At 48.5% G+C, this 16,471-nt stretch overlaps 1 protein-coding gene and 1 pseudogene across 4 annotated transcripts in view; one reads left to right on the top strand and one right to left on the bottom strand.

Moving 5' to 3' along the window:
* Positions 1-16,471, bottom strand: part of ABCC8 (ATP binding cassette subfamily C member 8) — a 72,081-nt gene that overhangs the window by 12,182 nt on the left and 43,428 nt on the right. For 2 of the 4 annotated variants that reach the window (XM_006904729.2, XM_025046411.1), the window contains exons 17-26: positions 9,632-9,667; positions 8,029-8,064; positions 6,956-7,054; positions 5,795-5,879; positions 5,055-5,135; positions 3,258-3,395; positions 1,686-1,811; positions 688-787; positions 217-458; positions 2-128 (exon numbers count right to left, since the gene is read on the bottom strand). In XM_006904729.2, the coding sequence (XP_006904791.1) occupies positions 2-128; positions 217-458; positions 688-787; positions 1,686-1,811; positions 3,258-3,395; positions 5,055-5,135; positions 5,795-5,879; positions 6,956-7,054; positions 8,029-8,064; positions 9,632-9,667 (1,070 nt within the window). The remainder of the gene's footprint in view (position 1; positions 129-216; positions 459-687; positions 788-1,685; positions 1,812-3,257; positions 3,396-5,054; positions 5,136-5,794; positions 5,880-6,955; positions 7,055-8,028; positions 8,065-9,631; positions 9,668-16,471) is intronic. The other 2 variants (XM_006904730.2, XM_025046413.1) reach the window with 1 other exon arrangement.
* LOC112479442 lies at positions 7,550-7,668 on the top strand (annotated as a pseudogene).

Here is a 16,471-nt window from a genome sequence, read left to right as displayed (position 1 = left end):
TGCAACCTCTTGGCCACCTTCAGCCCTGTCCACTCTACTGTGACAGATGTGACCAGGCACAGCACGATGCCCAGGCTGCAGAGCACCGTGAACACCATGGCGTAGACGGTCTGGTCGAGGGAGCACTCCTGGGCCAGGCAGAGAATGAGGAGGGTCCCAGGGGTGTCCATGGCACAGCCCTCTCCCCCAGCCCTTCCCTGGGGCCGCCAGCCCCACCTGGCTGAGGGAGCAGTTCCTTGTCACGGGGCTCAGGGTCAGGGCGCTGTCGGTCCACTTGGCCAGCCAGTAATCGATGGCCACGCAAACCATTTGCTTGAGCAGCTGCGAGAAGACGAGCAGTGACAGGAGCAGGATGCCGGCAGACGACAGATACTTGGCGCAGGCTCGCCACGGGATTTTGGCGCGCTGGTGCAGCACGGACGACAGGTTGTCCTCCTCCTCACTCTCGGCCGTCTCCTCTGCAGGCCGCAAAAACCCACCCTGTGGCTTTGTATTTCATATCCCTCTGAGGGTAAATCAGGGAGTATGTCATCCCCACTTACAGATGGGAAGACTGAGGTACACAGAAGGGAAAGGATTTAATCAGAGGCACACTATCTTACCACCCTTAGAACTCCCAAACCTTAGTCTCCTTGTAGTTGATCAGACCTCAGGCCATGATTTCATTGCAAGTCCCCCTGTCTGTACCTTCCTCTTCTTCCTCATCCTGCAGGAGGCCATCTCTCGAGGACATGGCCCGGGGCAGGCCCTGGGGTGGCTCTGGGACTTTTCTCTCCATGACAGTCTCCTGAAAGGCAAGTGGGACCTGGCCAATGTCCTCAGTATATGCAAAAGGGAAAAGGGAGGGTAGCGGGCAACCACCCCTGGTAATGACCAGTGTCAGTTTCTAGGTTGTCTCTGCCTAGGGTGGCTTCCAGTGGGACAAATTTTTTCTTTCCCTTTCATCAGCTAACAGCACCCCAATGTCCCTGTGGGAGACCAGTTTTCCCCTATTCTTAGTCTCTGTGATTCAGGTGGGCTGATCATTCTCCCCGGCTCCAGGGGTGAGCATATAATACAGGGCTGGCCAGTCCTCACACTCCACATCTCTGGCCACAATGATTTGTTCAGGGGTGGGTATACTACCAAATTGGACCAATGAGAGTCAGCCCTGGAACTTTTGCTAAACAACCGTGAAAGAGGTTCTCTTTCTGGCAGTCACTAATCTGGGAGAATGTAAACCCAAGAATGCCAATGGCTTTCACTGCTAACGTGAGAATGAAGCCAGTTTGAAGGGAGCAGAGCCAAGAGATGGGGAAACACAGATTCCTGATGACATTGTTTGACTGTCTGGATCTAGCTCCACCTGAAGCTATGACACTCATGGACTTTCTGGTTTCATGAGCCAATAAATCCTTAAATACACCCCTTTTTTTCTTTGCTTAGCCAGTTTGAGTTGATTTTCTGAAACTGCAAACTAAATGGTATCTGACTACCTCAGGATGAGAGGAGGGCATCCACCTGATTCTGCCTTAGGTAGCTGGCATAGGTACTGGCTCTCCTCTGGCAGGAGCAAGTTCATGGCCAGCTCCCATGAACTTGGAGGGTTTCCTGGGGTCAATGAGGGCCAGAAGGCCTTGATGAGCGTAGCATTATCAGAACCGTCTACTTAGGGGTAGCTTTTTGGCCCCCCAGGATATACCCACCTTCTCCAGCTCTTGGTCCTGCCGGTTCATGAGGGTCTTCCAGTGTTCAAAGAGCTGGCACTCGGACCTCTGGAAGTCCTTGAGTGTGCCCTCTCTCTGGATGGTGCCGTCCTTCATAGCGATGATCTGGAAAGACAGAAACAAATCCTGCTGAGGGCTGGCTGGGGAAGGGGAGTGGAGATCCTCGCCTGACTGAGGATCTGAGATGGACATGCACACATCTTTTCCCCACCACAAATAGCCTTTGTCTCGCCCACTGCAGTGAGCTGGTAGGGATAACCTACTCTTACCAACATACTCCCGGGATTTAGAGTTTCGAACACTTGGGGAGTAATTCTTAATGGTTGCCCCATGGTTGATAGGAGAGTCTGCAGAGCAATTAGTGCATCCTGATCAAGCTGTTTGTTTATGCACAAGGAATCCATCGGTGTCCACTGTTTTCATACATTCAATGGGATGATTACACACTACCTTTAGCTCCTTGGCAGGTTTGAGAGGTGTGTCCATCAGTGTTTGGCAAAGCCCCTTTTGGTCTAAGTGTTTGTGGCCACATCTCTTTGAAATCAATAAAACATTTTATTTGAAACACTCAGTGTTTCACACTCAGGTAGATTCATCATTAATTCAGACACCCACCCCTGCTTCTGTATCTCCCACACACACTGGGGTTAGGGAGGGGTGCTCAGGAATCCTATCCACTGATACCTTAAAGAACCAGGCACCTCCATGTGTGCCTTCTTTGGACTAAAGATTGTCTTGCGTTGTCTTGCCCGGGTCACCACAGAAACTCAGACACAAACCTGAACCTGTTTTAATAGCTTTTTTTTTTCCCTCTGGATTTTTTCTCTTTTTCATAGTGGAGGGAGGATCTCTCCACATATAGAAAGGAGACTTATTTGGGGTTAGCAGGGCCATTTAGCACAGGCCTGAAACTCCAGGAGGGCCTCAATTTTCAGGGGCAAATTTATATAGGGATCAGGCAAGGCCCAGATTTCAAGTCACATGATATTCATCTTAAAAATTAGATTGTTTCCAATTAATTAAAAAGTAACTTTGTCTACATGTTGAAAAGTATAGAAATTTAGTTAATGTGGGGCTTCACAAAATTGTATTCCACTGATAAAACTGAAGTTTCTATTACTACCGCTATTATTTGTTCCATCTTCCTTCTGGTCCTAACTTGAATCTGATCCACCTGAGGGCAGAAAGACGATTTTCTCATCCAGATAGGTACTCACCAAGGCCAGGGAGATGAGTCATCCAACAGAGCAAAAAAAGAAACTTAGGAACTGAGTATCTGCTTCTTTCTGAGACTTCTTGGTATCAGCCCTGTGGTACCCACAGGGGCCCCGGGCCAGAATAGGGAATGTCTGTAGCCCTAGGTGACACCAAACTACTGTCCGTGCGGGTCTCCCTGATCTGCCCAAATTGCACAAAGCCATCCCATGCTAATCTCTTCCGCTCGGTAGCCCTCAGCCACTGCTACAAGACATCCAATTGGATCTTTTGAAGATGTCTAACTGCCTCTCCTACCTAAGCCCTCTACAGTTTGACCCTTTTGTGACCCCTTACCCAGTCTGCATGTGGCAGGTACTGTAGCTTGTGGGTCACAAGGACTACTGTCCTCTTATCGTCTCGGAGTAGCTCAAGGATCCCGGCCTGCATCAGGTGGTCACTCAGATGAACATCCAGAGCTGAGAAGGGGTCATCCTAGGTGAAGGGGAGAAGGTAGAGGCACGTATGAAAGGAGGGGGTAAGTATAAAAACCACCAGTTATATCAGTTCTGGCCTAGGGACTGATAGTAGTTAGCTGTCAGTCTTTAAGATGGTCGCCTCATCTGAAAATGGGGCTGTTATCAGTTATCATTCTCAAACAGATCTAATCACAAGCTTTCTGATTCTTCATCCTCCAGTGGCTCCCCATAAACTATGAAGTCTGAATTCCTTAACATGGGAATCCTGCTCAGTCTTCCTTTCCAGCCTCACTTCACATCTATTTTATACAAGCTCCCTACACTCCAAGTTTCCAGGGAACATGGCATTCGAGGCCTCTGCCTAAACTGTTTGCTCTGCCTGGAGTGCCGATCTGCCTTTTGTCTGCCTGGTAAACTTCTACTTAACTTTCAGCGCTCCACTCAAGCACTAGCTCTTCCTGAGTCCTTTTCTGACCCCCACACCCAGACGTCCCTCTTCTCTGCTTCAGTGATACCCTGAACAAAGCCAGATATGAGAGTTATTTTCATGAGGCCCCTAAGAACTAAGACCCGTTGTGCCTGTGCCTGGTAAATATTAGGAGCTTAATTAAAGTTTGCTAGAATAAACTAAATTATTTACTTTATTTCTAACAAGGTTGTTTAAAGCTCACATGGGATCATGAATGATCTAGTCCTTTGTAAAGGGCTGCATATGTGTCAGATGGTAACAGACCGTGAGGCTTACCTTATGAAGCATGTTTAGTAGGGAGTGTTTGTGGGAGAGAGAGAATAAAGCTGGGATCAGAGACCTGAGTTTCCTTCTTCCAACTCTCTGTCCAAATGGTCTCCCTGTTTCCTTCTGTTTAACTGACTCACATTTTAAGACCTTCCTCCAGGAAGCCCTCCCTGATCACTCTAGCCCTCACTGTTGTCTTCCTGGACAAGGCTTCTCATAGTCTGTGCCTCACAGTGTGTGGCTTTCGGCTGGGCTGTAGCTCTTGAGTGAGCTTGAGTGAGCTTGGGTGAGCTCTGTCTCCCTAACCAGACTCTAAATCTTTGAGGTCAGGAGATGAGTCTTAGAATTCTTCAGTATCAACTAAGGTACCTAACACAGAACTTCACATGAAGTAGGGCAGGGATAGCTAATAAGTTTACCTCACGTTTGATTGCTAGTGGTTACCTATAGTTCTGTGTCGAGAAGGATTCTGAGGCCAAGTTAAGTTTCTGTGGAAAAGAATGCTGTGATCAATTAGCAACGTCTGCTCTGGGCATGAGATGGGAAGTGGCAGTACACATTCTATGTGTTGGCCATTCTTATAGTCAGGCTAAATAAATATTGTTAGGTTGGGGCTGTCCTACAGGGAGTTGGCCTGTAACTACTTGCTTCCCCTCAGGGCTACTGCAGAGCTCAGTGTGAAGTCCACAGTGGGTCATTTGTACTATCCTTACCTCAGTTTCTCCATAAATAAGATGAGTAGGTAATATCTCTGGCAGGAGAGGTTTATTTCTGTAGAGGGAAGTAGGTGGGTGATGGAGTGCTTGTGTGTATGTGTGCATGTGTACACATGTGCATGTGTGTACGTGTGTGTATATGTGTGTGATATGTGTGTAGGCAATGACCAGGGAGACGCCCAGAGACGAGAGCTACTAGGGAGGTGCCGGTTGGTGCACTCACCAAGAAGATGACATTGGTATGCTGGTAGAGGGCTCGGGCCACACTGATTCGCTGGCGCTGACCACCAGACAGGTTGATGCCCTGTTGCCAAAGGAGAGGAGAGGTCATTCCCTCATAGCCCTTCAGGAGAGACTGTTCTGACCCCTACTTAACCGTGAGCTCTTTGGGATAGAGGCCTGGCTCTATCTACCTCCTTGTCCCATCCTCACTGAGCAGAGAAAAGAAACATGTACATGTTTACTGAACTCACTGGGAAGGGGGGAGTATGATCTCCAAGTCTTTGAAGATTCATCATGTAGGTGCTAGAGACCATCTGACCAGTGAAACCCAAGATAGAGAAAGTAGGGATTTAATTTTACACAAGGAGGACAGCTACTTGAGAATCTAAGCTTGTGGAGGAGGGAATGGGAAGGGGACAACCCTGAGCCTAGCACAGTGCCATGGGGGCTCTCAGTACATACTTGGGGCGTGAATGAAGGAGATGTCCATCATCTCCAGCCTGGGCAGATGCTGAGCTGACCTTTGTAGCAAGAGGGGCTGAAAACTCGTCAAGGACAGCTACTAGCCTAGGGCTCAAAGAGATCATTTTGAGCCCACTGTTGGCAGCCCTGCGGCCTCCACCCTTTTATTTTCCAAGTATCTGCTCTCCCTGGTGTCGGGGCCTGGTGGTGGTGATAGGTGGGGAGCAGGGGAGATTGAAGGTGCCGACTTTGAGCAAACCCCTTAGAGGCTCTACTAACCCGTTCCCCAATCTGAGTCTGGTCTCCATGGGGCAGGATGTCGATGTCTGGCTGCAGGGAGCAGGCTTCGATGACCATCTTGTACCTGGAGTGGGGTGGCAGTGGACACAGCTGACTAGCCTGCCCAGAGGGGGCCCTGAGCACTTGCAGAGGGTCATTAGCCTCTGGGAAGCTGTGCCCACGGTGAGCAATGGCTTTAATGGGCCTCCTGCTTGGGTGCAAGCAAACACCATGTGAGCTTAAAAAGAGCTGAGAGCAGCACCTTACATGGTCTTGGAGCAAGTTAAATATTTGAAGGATGGAATTAGATGGCAGCAAATACACCACATAAGTGGCAAGAGAGGGCCCACGGTTCCTGTGCAGTAGGAAAAGTGACAGCCAGGGCCCATGCTTGGGGCACCGCCAGGGAAAATCACTGCTGGTTGGTTTAGGTAGTAACGATAATAACTGGTCAAATATTTGCCCAGCCTGCTCCTCTCATACTTCCCTGGCCAGCTTTTCACCTGGGCAGGTGCCAGTCAGCATACACTGAGGAGGCATCAGAGTGTCCTGGTGACATGTATTTGGGTATTAGGCGGCCTTGGGTTTCTGTCACTTACTGGCTGGGTGGCCTTGGGCAAGTTATCTAACCTTTCTGAACCTTGGTTTCTCCATCTGTGAGAAACCAATGAGATTGATAGTAATACCTGACTATTGAGATTGTTGGGAGCATTAGAGGACATCACATGTACAAAGTGCTTGGTACCTGGTAAGGGCTCAATCAATGTTAGCGGTTATTATTATCACTGGAGGGAAAGTGTGCACAGGCCACGGAGCTGGGGGTGGGGAATCGTGAGTACAAAGAATCAGGGGGGCTGGGTCAGCCTTCCACCAGCCGCAGGAGAGGGCAGCAGGGCTCCCGCACCTCCCTTGCCTCCCGCCCTCCCACCCACAGGAGCTGGACTGCCCTGATGCCCAGGCACATCTGGATCGTTTCCAGATGACCGTATGCACAGGATGGAATCCAGATAAGCGGGCTGGAGAGCGGGACGGCTGAGTGTGGGAGATCGATGAAGGGGCAGGCCAGCTGGCTAGGGCTTGGGGGACTAGGGCAGGTGGCTAATGCTGCCCATGACCAATTTCTCCCTGTCTCCAGCTCACTTCCCTCCGAGAAGATTTTACCGTTGTTTGTTGAAGGGACTCTCAAAGGTGATGTTTTCCTCCACAGTGGCATTTAGCAGCCATGGTTTCTGAGAAGCATAGGCCACTGGGCCTCTCCTCCTAGGAAAAGCAGGGTAGAAATAGAAAGGCAATTCTCAGGGGCTCATTCTCAGAGGCAGCTGTCAAGATGATGGCTTAGACCAGGGCAAGGGGTTGGGGAGTGCTAACATGGGGAGGCGTAGCTGGCAGAAGTCTGCTCTGTGTGGCCCCCGGTGGACTCCTTCCCCAAGGCCTGAGGCAGGCGTGCGCACCAAGTCTTAGCTGACCCAGGGGATGAGACCTCGACTCCTCCCTTCCCTACATCCCACCTGCCCCACTCCTGCACTCTGTACTCCTTCCCGAGTCTCTACCCCAAGCCCAGGAGGAAAACGAGCCAATACTGAACCCCTGATTTTTCCCTTCCTTGAGTAGCCCTCAAGCCACTCAACTTTGACATTGGCAGGTAACTCTTCCAAAGGAACTTTTAAAAAAGTGGAGGCAAGGAAACCATATTTAGTGTGATGTAGTTTTTGAAGAACGCCCCCAAATAAAAAATTTTTTAAAAGCAAAGGAAAAGTCTATAGCCATGCCACCCTGAACAAGCCCGATCCCGTCTGATCTCGGAAGCTAAGCAGGGGCAGGCCTGGTTAGTACTTGGATGGGAGGCCACCTAGGAAGACCAGGTGCTGTAGGTGTAAAAAAAATAAGAGATTGTAAGCTGACAAGGTCCTTGCGATCTGGGAGGTCAACCAAGGGTTGCCTTGCTTAAAAAAATAAAAATAAAAATAAATAAATAAATAAAAATTTAAAAAAAAAGAAAAAGAAAAGGAAAAGTTGACCACCAGATAAAAATGATCTGGTGCAAAAGGTGCCCGAGGTACAGAAGAGGGGGCGGCTTCCAAACCTCCCCATGGAGCGCAGAGCCCTCCCTGGCCTCCTCCCTGCAGCTAGGCTGGGGCTGCAGGGCAGTGCTCCAGAGCTCTGTGGCTCCCTTGGCCTGAAAGCCCCTCTGAAGAAGCCTACCCCGGAGGGCAGATGCTCCCAGGACACAGTACCTGACATCCCCGTCAGCTGTTGGCTCCCGCTCTGGGCTGCAGCAAGGGAGGAAAGATACCTTCAGTGTTCATATGAGTGGGCTCCATAGACATTCTGAGCTCCCTCGAACCCAGCATGTGTGCCTTTATCATCCCTGTGACCTAGTCTGCAGCCAGTGACCAAGTGCTGCATGGAGGGGCATGGGAGTGGTGTGTGGTCATCCTGGGAAGCCTCCACTGCCTGACTCTCAGTATTGTCCTGAACCCATGTGGCCCTGGGGGTTACAGTTAAGGTAAGAGAGAAGATGAGGGGAAAGACACCATTGGAGTAGGTCATGGGGTGGGGATCTTCCCACATCAAAGGAATACAAGCTCTAACATATGGCTCCTCCACACTCAGCCTCTGCATTAAGGCTCAAATGCACTGGCTGAGGTCTCAGGCTGACATAGCTGCACAAACAGCTGGGGTAGGGTGTGATCTCTGGCCAGAGCCAGGCCTGGCTGGGCAGGCTGACATGTGCACTCAGGTGGCACCTAGAGAGCCAAGAAGGGCTCCAGGTGTAATTTGCAGCCCCAGGTGGCCCTCTCAGAAGACAACTGAAAAATCTGGGGGATCTGCCAGGAGAGACATGGTCAGCTGTGGTGTCCATGAGCTCTGGACTGACCCAAACCGCTCCAGCGTTGACTATTACTCTCATCCACACATGCATACTTGTTGTGTACCTTGAGGCCTGAATTTTGGATCAAGAAATATGGTCATTATGGCTAGAGAGGCTGGGCTTGTCATCTTACTCTGGCACCTGGGGACAAGGTAGGAGGAAGGCAGAGAAACACCGGGAAATGAAGCCTCTTTGGTGTTGGAGAATGAAGGCCGGAAGTTTACACTTATTTACGAAGTCAACCTTCCCAGCCCTGACTTCCTACTACCTCTAGGTGTTTCGAATGTTCTTGGGAGAGGTGAGGTTGGGCTGGGAAGGGGAGGGGTGTTGAGGATCTCAGATTTTTTAGACACGAACATAAAGCACATTGAACATAAAGCAACAAAACCAGACTTTCCGTCTGGCCTGGGGGACACCTACCTCTTCTCCTGTGTTTCTCAACTATTTTTCACAACCGCCTCTAGGACTATTTTAGACAATTTTTTTCTAATTGTCCTTTCTTTGTCACATTTCATTTCCAATTGAGTGTTGTTGTTTTTTTTAATAATCACAAGGTTGTGTAACCACCAATCACCCTGACCTGATTCTAGAATGTTTTTACCACCCCCAAAAGCAACCCTGTACCCATTAGCAGTCGCTTTCTTCCTCCCTCCCCACCACCCTGGGGCAATCACAGATCTATTTTCTGACTATCCACCATGAAAAATTAATACTACAAATATACTACACGATGGCCCTTTGGAGGGCCATCATTGTGAGGTCTAAGTTTTTTCTTTCCCCAAGAACCAGATTTTGCCCACATTGAGAGTGCATGCCTTATTATTAGGTCTCATGCCTCTGAAATTGTATAGGCTGCACACTCCTGAATCCATACTCAGTATCCCTCCCCCAAGCATCTCACCCCACCCCACGCTCGGCCCCTTTCCTTTATCCAGATCCACTTCCAACCCGGATCAAGGCTGTACCTGGGGTCCTCCCCTGTCTCGCTGTCAGGAAGGCTGCTGGGGGCACAAATGGGGAAAAAACATCAATTACTTCCCATTCCCTTGCCATTCTCCCCATCACACTGGGTCTTTGGGGAGAAGCGATCCCCACATTCGCCACCCTCCCATCCCCAGTAGCCCCAAGTTGTTTTCTTAGGGACAGAAACTGCTCTTCTCAATCTCCGTTCCTCCTGCAGCACCTGGATGAGCAAGGGCTTACTCAGTGCTCCTGGCATGACTCAGAGAGGCAGTGAGGCTGGTTGGGCATCAAGATTGTTTTATAGTTGGGAAAAAGAAAGCTCAGAAAGAGAAAGTGACTTCCCCTAAGATCACAATCATTTCATACAGTGTTTTCAACCTGTGGATCGGGACTCAATAAGTGGGTCTGCAATAAGCGAATTGCAACTGCACTGAAGAAGAAAAAAAAGAATAAAAAATAGTGTGCACTATATGTGGTCAAGATGTGTATTTTTTCATGTGAAATTTTTTTCTCTCTGTCAATGAATGCATAAATGTAGTGGACTATGATGTAAAATGCATTTCATACTGTGGATTATAGGAAAAAAAATTTTGAAAATCACTGAGTGAGGTGACCTGAATTTTGGTGCCAGCTTTATCAGTGCTTTTTCTCCCGCCCCAGGACATCTCTTAACCTTTCAGAACCAGCCTCCTGCCAATGAAATGTATACTTCTGACATGGACATTTGGCGAAAAGCAATCCGCTCTGTTTTCATGCTGATCTTACTTTAATAATATTAACACCAGCTAACATTTATTGAACTTTTACAAGCACTGTGATAAGCAGCGTTATCTATTTTAAAGCTTAAAATAACCACATGAAGGCCATTTATTTTGACTGTCCCCACTTTACAGAGAAAGTGAGGCTTAGAGAGGCTAAGTAACTTGCCCAAAGACACACAGCCAGCAAGTAGCGGAGAAAATAGATTTGCGTGACTCCTAAGCTTCATGCTCTTAATGACCGTGCTACAGTATTTCACTGTGATTACCCATGATCTATCTCTTATAAATACCTTCTTGTCTGGAAAACAAGGATGGAGAAAAACGGGGATGGCAGAAGTCTGAGAAAATTCTTATCTATCCTCTGCTGAGGGGCAGAACTGAATGGAGACCCCAATGGTTATGAAATCACTAGTCCCCTCTGATCCTGTTCTCCAGTCTTCGTGGTCTCATTTCATTCTCTCAATCTATCCTCACTTTGTGTTCCCTAAACCATCAGATAGCTGTAATTTATGGACAAGTTGGTAATGTGAGATAGATAAAAAACTGAAGCTTACGAATTCTAGCTCTGTGCCCACAGCCCAGATAAGCTTATTGGTGAAGTCTCTTGCCTTGACTGCTTCCCGAGTTGCAAAGGCTGTTATTTATCTGGAGGAAAGAATGTCTGAGGCCTCCCTGAGGACCCGGACACACAATGAGCTTTCTCAGCCCTAACTCAGTTTGTATCATTGTCTGGGCTGTTCAATTAGCCCTTAGAATGGACTGTCTCTCTCTCTCTCTAATCAGCTCCTGTGTTAAGTCTTTTATCCCCATTTGGATTTTAAGGCAGGAAGAGCACCTTTTCCAGCCCCCACAGTGCTGAGCACATGACAGATCTATAATAAATGGAGGCTGTTAACTGACATGTTAATCATTTTCGAAGAAGGAAGGGAGGGGACTAGCACTCAGTGCAGGTGTCCTCATGCCAGGCACTGTGTGAAGTTGTTTGTATTCACAACTTCATCCTCATAACAACCCCATAAAGAGGTGCTAGTATCCCCATTTTACAGATGGGGAAACTGAGGGTCATTTAGCATCATGTGCCCAATGGTATAGAGCTGGGAAGAGAGGAAATTGGGGTGCAAATTCCTCTTCCCCTCTTTCCAGTGTAGGCCCAGCCTATCTAGAATGAGCCTCCTCAAGATGTTGTGTGTCTATGTTTTAATCTGAAAATTAAAGACTAGTACACGTGGCACACACTTTCTCTCATGGGTGTTTGGGCTCTAGTACGAGTGTTGGGGGCATCTGATTCCTCCTCTGCGTGCACTTTTGGGACCAAATACTGAGCTGACAGGACAATCCCCCCAGTTGTCTAGTCCCATTTCCTTTCCTCCAGCCAGCCATGGGCTGGGCACTTGTGTGTGCACGTCGACCTGCATCAAGGCACAGAGCTTGCCCTCCAGGAGCTCATCGTCTGATGTAGTGAATCAGACAGGTACTGAAGTCAGAAAGTTATAGGTCCAGAAGTAGGACCAAGAAAATATAGAAAACTCGAGAGAAAGGATGCACAAACACATACGTAAATGTTTAGAGAAAAGACTGGAAATTGGGTGAGGGGATCTGAGGTGGTTTTTGCCATCTTTATACTTGCATATCTTTTCTAATTTAATGAATATTATTTTAGAATCAAATAAAAGTGTAATTTTTAAAAAGCGGTTTGGATGTGGTGACAAAGAAATCTAACTATGGGCGGTGAACACAGAGCGTAAATATATATATATATATATATATATATGCCTGTATATAAATATAAATAAATATATATACATGCCTTATTGTTAAAGTGTATAGCTGAAACTTATTGGATTTTGTTAACCAATGTCACCATTAAAAAATAAATAAATAAATTTAAAAATAGTAGTTTGGAGGAGGAATAAATGTGAGTAAGTGAAGAAGGGCTCAGAGAAGTTATAGCTGAGCTGAACTTTGCAGTGTGGGGGACAGTGGAGATGCAGAGAGGGACCAGTAGGTTGGAGATGGAGGCAGCATATGAGCACACATGGCCTGGAGAAGTGGAAAGAATACGGGCTCTAAAGTTTGTATCCGAGGGGCTTCTCTACTCACTGGCTGTGAAATCTTTGCTAAGTCCCTTTACTTAGAGGAACCTTGGTTTCCTTATCTATAAAATTAGGGTCATGGTCTAAACCACACAGTGACACTGGGAGGAAATATTATAAATATAGCTCATAGCTGGTTGGAGGGAGGACTTGGAATTGGAGAACTGGGGTGGGGGGGTCATCCTTTCAGTTCAGGGCTTGGTCCCAAAGTTGCAGGCAGAGGAGGAACTGAATGGACCCAACGCTCATTTTCGACCTCAGCAATAAATGAAAAAGGAAGAGGTGGAAACTGAGGTTGGAAGAAGTTAAGACTTGTAGGTCTCTACATTCCATTCGTCTTGCCCGAGACGGCCTTGTCGCTGCCCTGAAACGTTACCTCTCACCCACGGTGTCCCTTCTAGTTGATGTCATTGGATCTTAATGCCAAATCTCTGAGAGAGGAAAGAGCTTTCTTATTGTCTAGATGAGGAAATTAAGTTCCAGAGAACTGAAGTAACCTGCCCAAGGTCACACAACTAGTGAGTGGTAGAGTGAAGACTACAGCCAGGGAACATCTGGTTCCTGAGCCTGGTTCCTGATCCTGGCTCCTTGCTGTGCCTTCTCCTGTTTGCCTAACCATCTCACCACACCTGCCTCCTCCAGTAAACCTGGGGTGCAACTGAGCCCCTGACCCCAACTCCCCAAGGCCCCAGGAACTATATGGGCAGATGGGACCACAGGGTAGTCCTGAAAGGAGCTTATTTCTCATCCCTGGGGAACCAGGGGTCTTGGGAGGCAGACTTCACAGCAACCACCACAAGGCCTCCTGAGTGGGCACAGATAGCAATAATAAATAGTTGACTTCTGGAAGCCCCAGCAGGTAGTGGGGGTAGGGGCAGCAGGGAGCTCCAGTGAGCTGACTTGCAATTCCTCATATGGAGGTGGGAACTTCCTCCCCATCCCATGATTTCCTCTGGGCTCAGCTTCCTGCTGGCTCCCTGGGGATGTTTAAAATCATTCTACTGCAGACCTTAATGGCCCTATTCTTTATTTCCAGGAAAAGGATTTCACTTGAGTATATCCGCTAACATTTTTATCAAAATGTTTTCCTCTTAAACATTGAGAGAGTTTGCAAATTCCCAGGTTGGCAGTGCATTGAAGCCAGACAGCCAGGCAAGGGAAGGTGACTATTATTAAAGTGAATGTTTGGGAGCTACACAGTTCTCCCTGACACCTGGACCCAGGTGGCTGACATGCTGGATCTGTGCAGGGCTGCCACAGTAACTCTCCTGCCTGGAATGCTGGACCTCACCCAATGAACCCTCCGTGCCCACCTTAGGGCTCTGTCTGCATGCCTCTGTCCACCAGAACTGGAAAGCTCCCTGAAGGCAGGGGCCAGGTCTTTTCCTTTGTAGCCTGCACAGAGTATTTCACAAAATACACACCTCATTCCTGGCATCAGTGTGCATTGGGGTACAACATAGAATAATCCTCTAGCCCTGTCTTCAAGGAGCTCATTGTCATGGGGGAGACAGATGCATCAGCGAAAAATCACAATACAGTGTGAAACATGGGTTAATAGGATTCACTCATTCCAAATGTTGGTACGGAAGTTGGGTGGTAGAATTCTGGGTCAGGGAAACATCTTAGGCAAAGGCATGCAGGAAAGAGAGAGATGTAATGACACATTTATAATGGCAGTCTCTTGAATGTCATAAGTTATTCCTGGTTCACTCATTTAGCAAATAAATTCATTTAGCAAAGGCACTGTGGATATAGAGAGACAAATAAGATATGGTCCCTGTCCCTGGGGAGCTCAGTACAATCTCTCTGGGGATAAAGGGTGGAGTACAATTAAAGAGCTATAGGAGAATTTTGTTCCTGGCATAGAAGCACATTGTCAAAGAATAATATTTATAATAATATTTATAGGGCACTTACTACATACTAGGTTAAGCCTCACATCAACCCTATAGGTTATGAGGGAAAACTGGTACAGAGAGTTCACAGATTTCCCAAAGCACAGAGTCCAGATTGGAATCCAGACAGCTTGACTCCAGAGCTTCTCAGCCATACTGCTCATTTGTTCATTGAAGGAATAAATGCACAGTTGTACAACAAACCAGTCTTCCCAGAGCACTGTCCATTCTGTGACTCCTAATTCCCCAACTCCCAGCCTTGCGCATCCTGCTACTCTTTCTGGCTGCCAGATCACCAGGCCTTGGCTCTGCTATGGATGAAAAACATGAGAGCAGCCGGGCATCACCATTGCCTCTGGCTGCAGACAGGAGGGGCTGCCAGGTCAAATGCCATTTTGCTCTTGGCTTATGTTGCAAGTACATCATCCCCCTGCAGACCTGGGGTCCAGTGTCTGAGGCCTGCAGCTCCTGCAAGTAACAGAGAGAGGTCCTCAATACACAGCCCCACATTTAACTCGTTACCCAAGATAGGCGGGCTGGACAGAGCTGTGTATGTGTCCAAGGTTTTGAGAGACAAACAGCACATGAAGCCTACTGAGTTGTGTTGTGTCTGCCCAGATTCCTTCTCCCAGCCATTGTAATGAGTTCCTAACGTCTCCTTTCCTGCAGCTTTTCTCTCTCCCATCTGTTCATCACCAGCATGATTCCTCTATAGCCTTCAGGCTAAATCTTATTTCCCAGGCCTGGCAGACAGGGGTATCTGACCGGAGCCCACTTCTTCAGTCCAGTCTTTCACCACTGCACCCACACACCCACTCCTCCAGGTACCAGAACTATGCTCTTTCACATCAGCAAGACTGCCCAGGCTGATACTCCTGCCTGGAACACCGTCTTATCCCACCCTTGCCTTTTCCATCTGAGGAAACCACACTCATCCTTCAAGGCTCAAATACACCATCTACGTGAACCTTCTCTCCTTGACCGCAGAGTGCACTGTTCCTCTGTGTTCCATGATGGCAATCCTTTGGCTCTCCTTTCCCTCCCTTAAAAGCAGGGGCCATGTCTTAATCATCTTGGCATTCCTATTGCTGCGGCCAGGGTCTGGCACACAGCAGGTGCTCAATAAATATGGGGTGAGTGACTACATCGATATAGAGAAACTGGAGCATGAGTTGAGTCACAAACACACTTTCACAACTTCCTAGGGTTGGCTGCAAGCAAGTTAGATGCGCTCGCTATGCTTGGGAGGGAAGCGGTACCGTGGAGAAGGGCAAAGTGGATTTTGACAAACTAAAAGCCTTTTCTCTCCCTCTCCCTCCCTCAGCCTCAAATAGAGCCAGGAGCTGGGACCCAGGCTTCCTGTTGAGGAGAGTGTCGATGAGGACAGAACTGTGAGCACCTGTGCGGTGCCTCTGCTGAGGAAGTGGGTATGGGGTGTCGTGGACATAGGGGCTGCTGGCCATCGGACTGTCAGGCTAGCTATATCTTCACGTTGCCTTTGAATCCCTTCTCTTAGCACACAGTGGGGCCCATGTACCTGAGCACCCAGGTTCAAATCCCACTCTGCCATTTAAGAGCTGGTGGCTTTGGGCAGCTTGCTTCACCTCAGTTTCCTCATCTGTAAATGGGGATAATAACAACACCTATCTCACAGTGTGGTGAAGAATGACTGAGACAGCATCTGGCACACAGAGGTGCTTCAGTGCCCTGGAGAGGCCCCTTGTGTCCCCAAGGCTGGGGCAGAGGTTTCTAAAATGAGAGGAGGCAGCAGTCAGACCCTGTGGGTTGGCAGGGAAGGGCTGAACCCTTGCCAAGCATGCCTGGCACCTCTGCAGAGGACAGACAGGTGCTGATGCTGGTGTGAGGGCACCTGAGGGCAAGGGGGATGGGGAGGAGATGAAGAAAGTGGGCAAAGAGACCAGGCTCAGAGGAGGTTTGGGGAATCCAAGAGCAGCCCCTGCCTCTGTGCTCTGTAATCGCATCAGAAAAGGCCTGCCCTCAAAGTGGCCTGGATCCATGGAACTTGGAGAAAAATCCCTGGGAATGGACCCAGAGGAACCCAGCCCAAGGTAGAGGCTAGGTGCCAGGGA

This window comes from Pteropus alecto, unplaced genomic scaffold (assembly GCF_000325575.1).
Source record: "Pteropus alecto unplaced genomic scaffold, ASM32557v1 scaffold120, whole genome shotgun sequence".
NCBI classification, from domain to species: Eukaryota; Metazoa; Chordata; class Mammalia; order Chiroptera; family Pteropodidae; genus Pteropus; species Pteropus alecto.
This window is presented reverse-complemented; position numbering and strand designations above follow the sequence as displayed.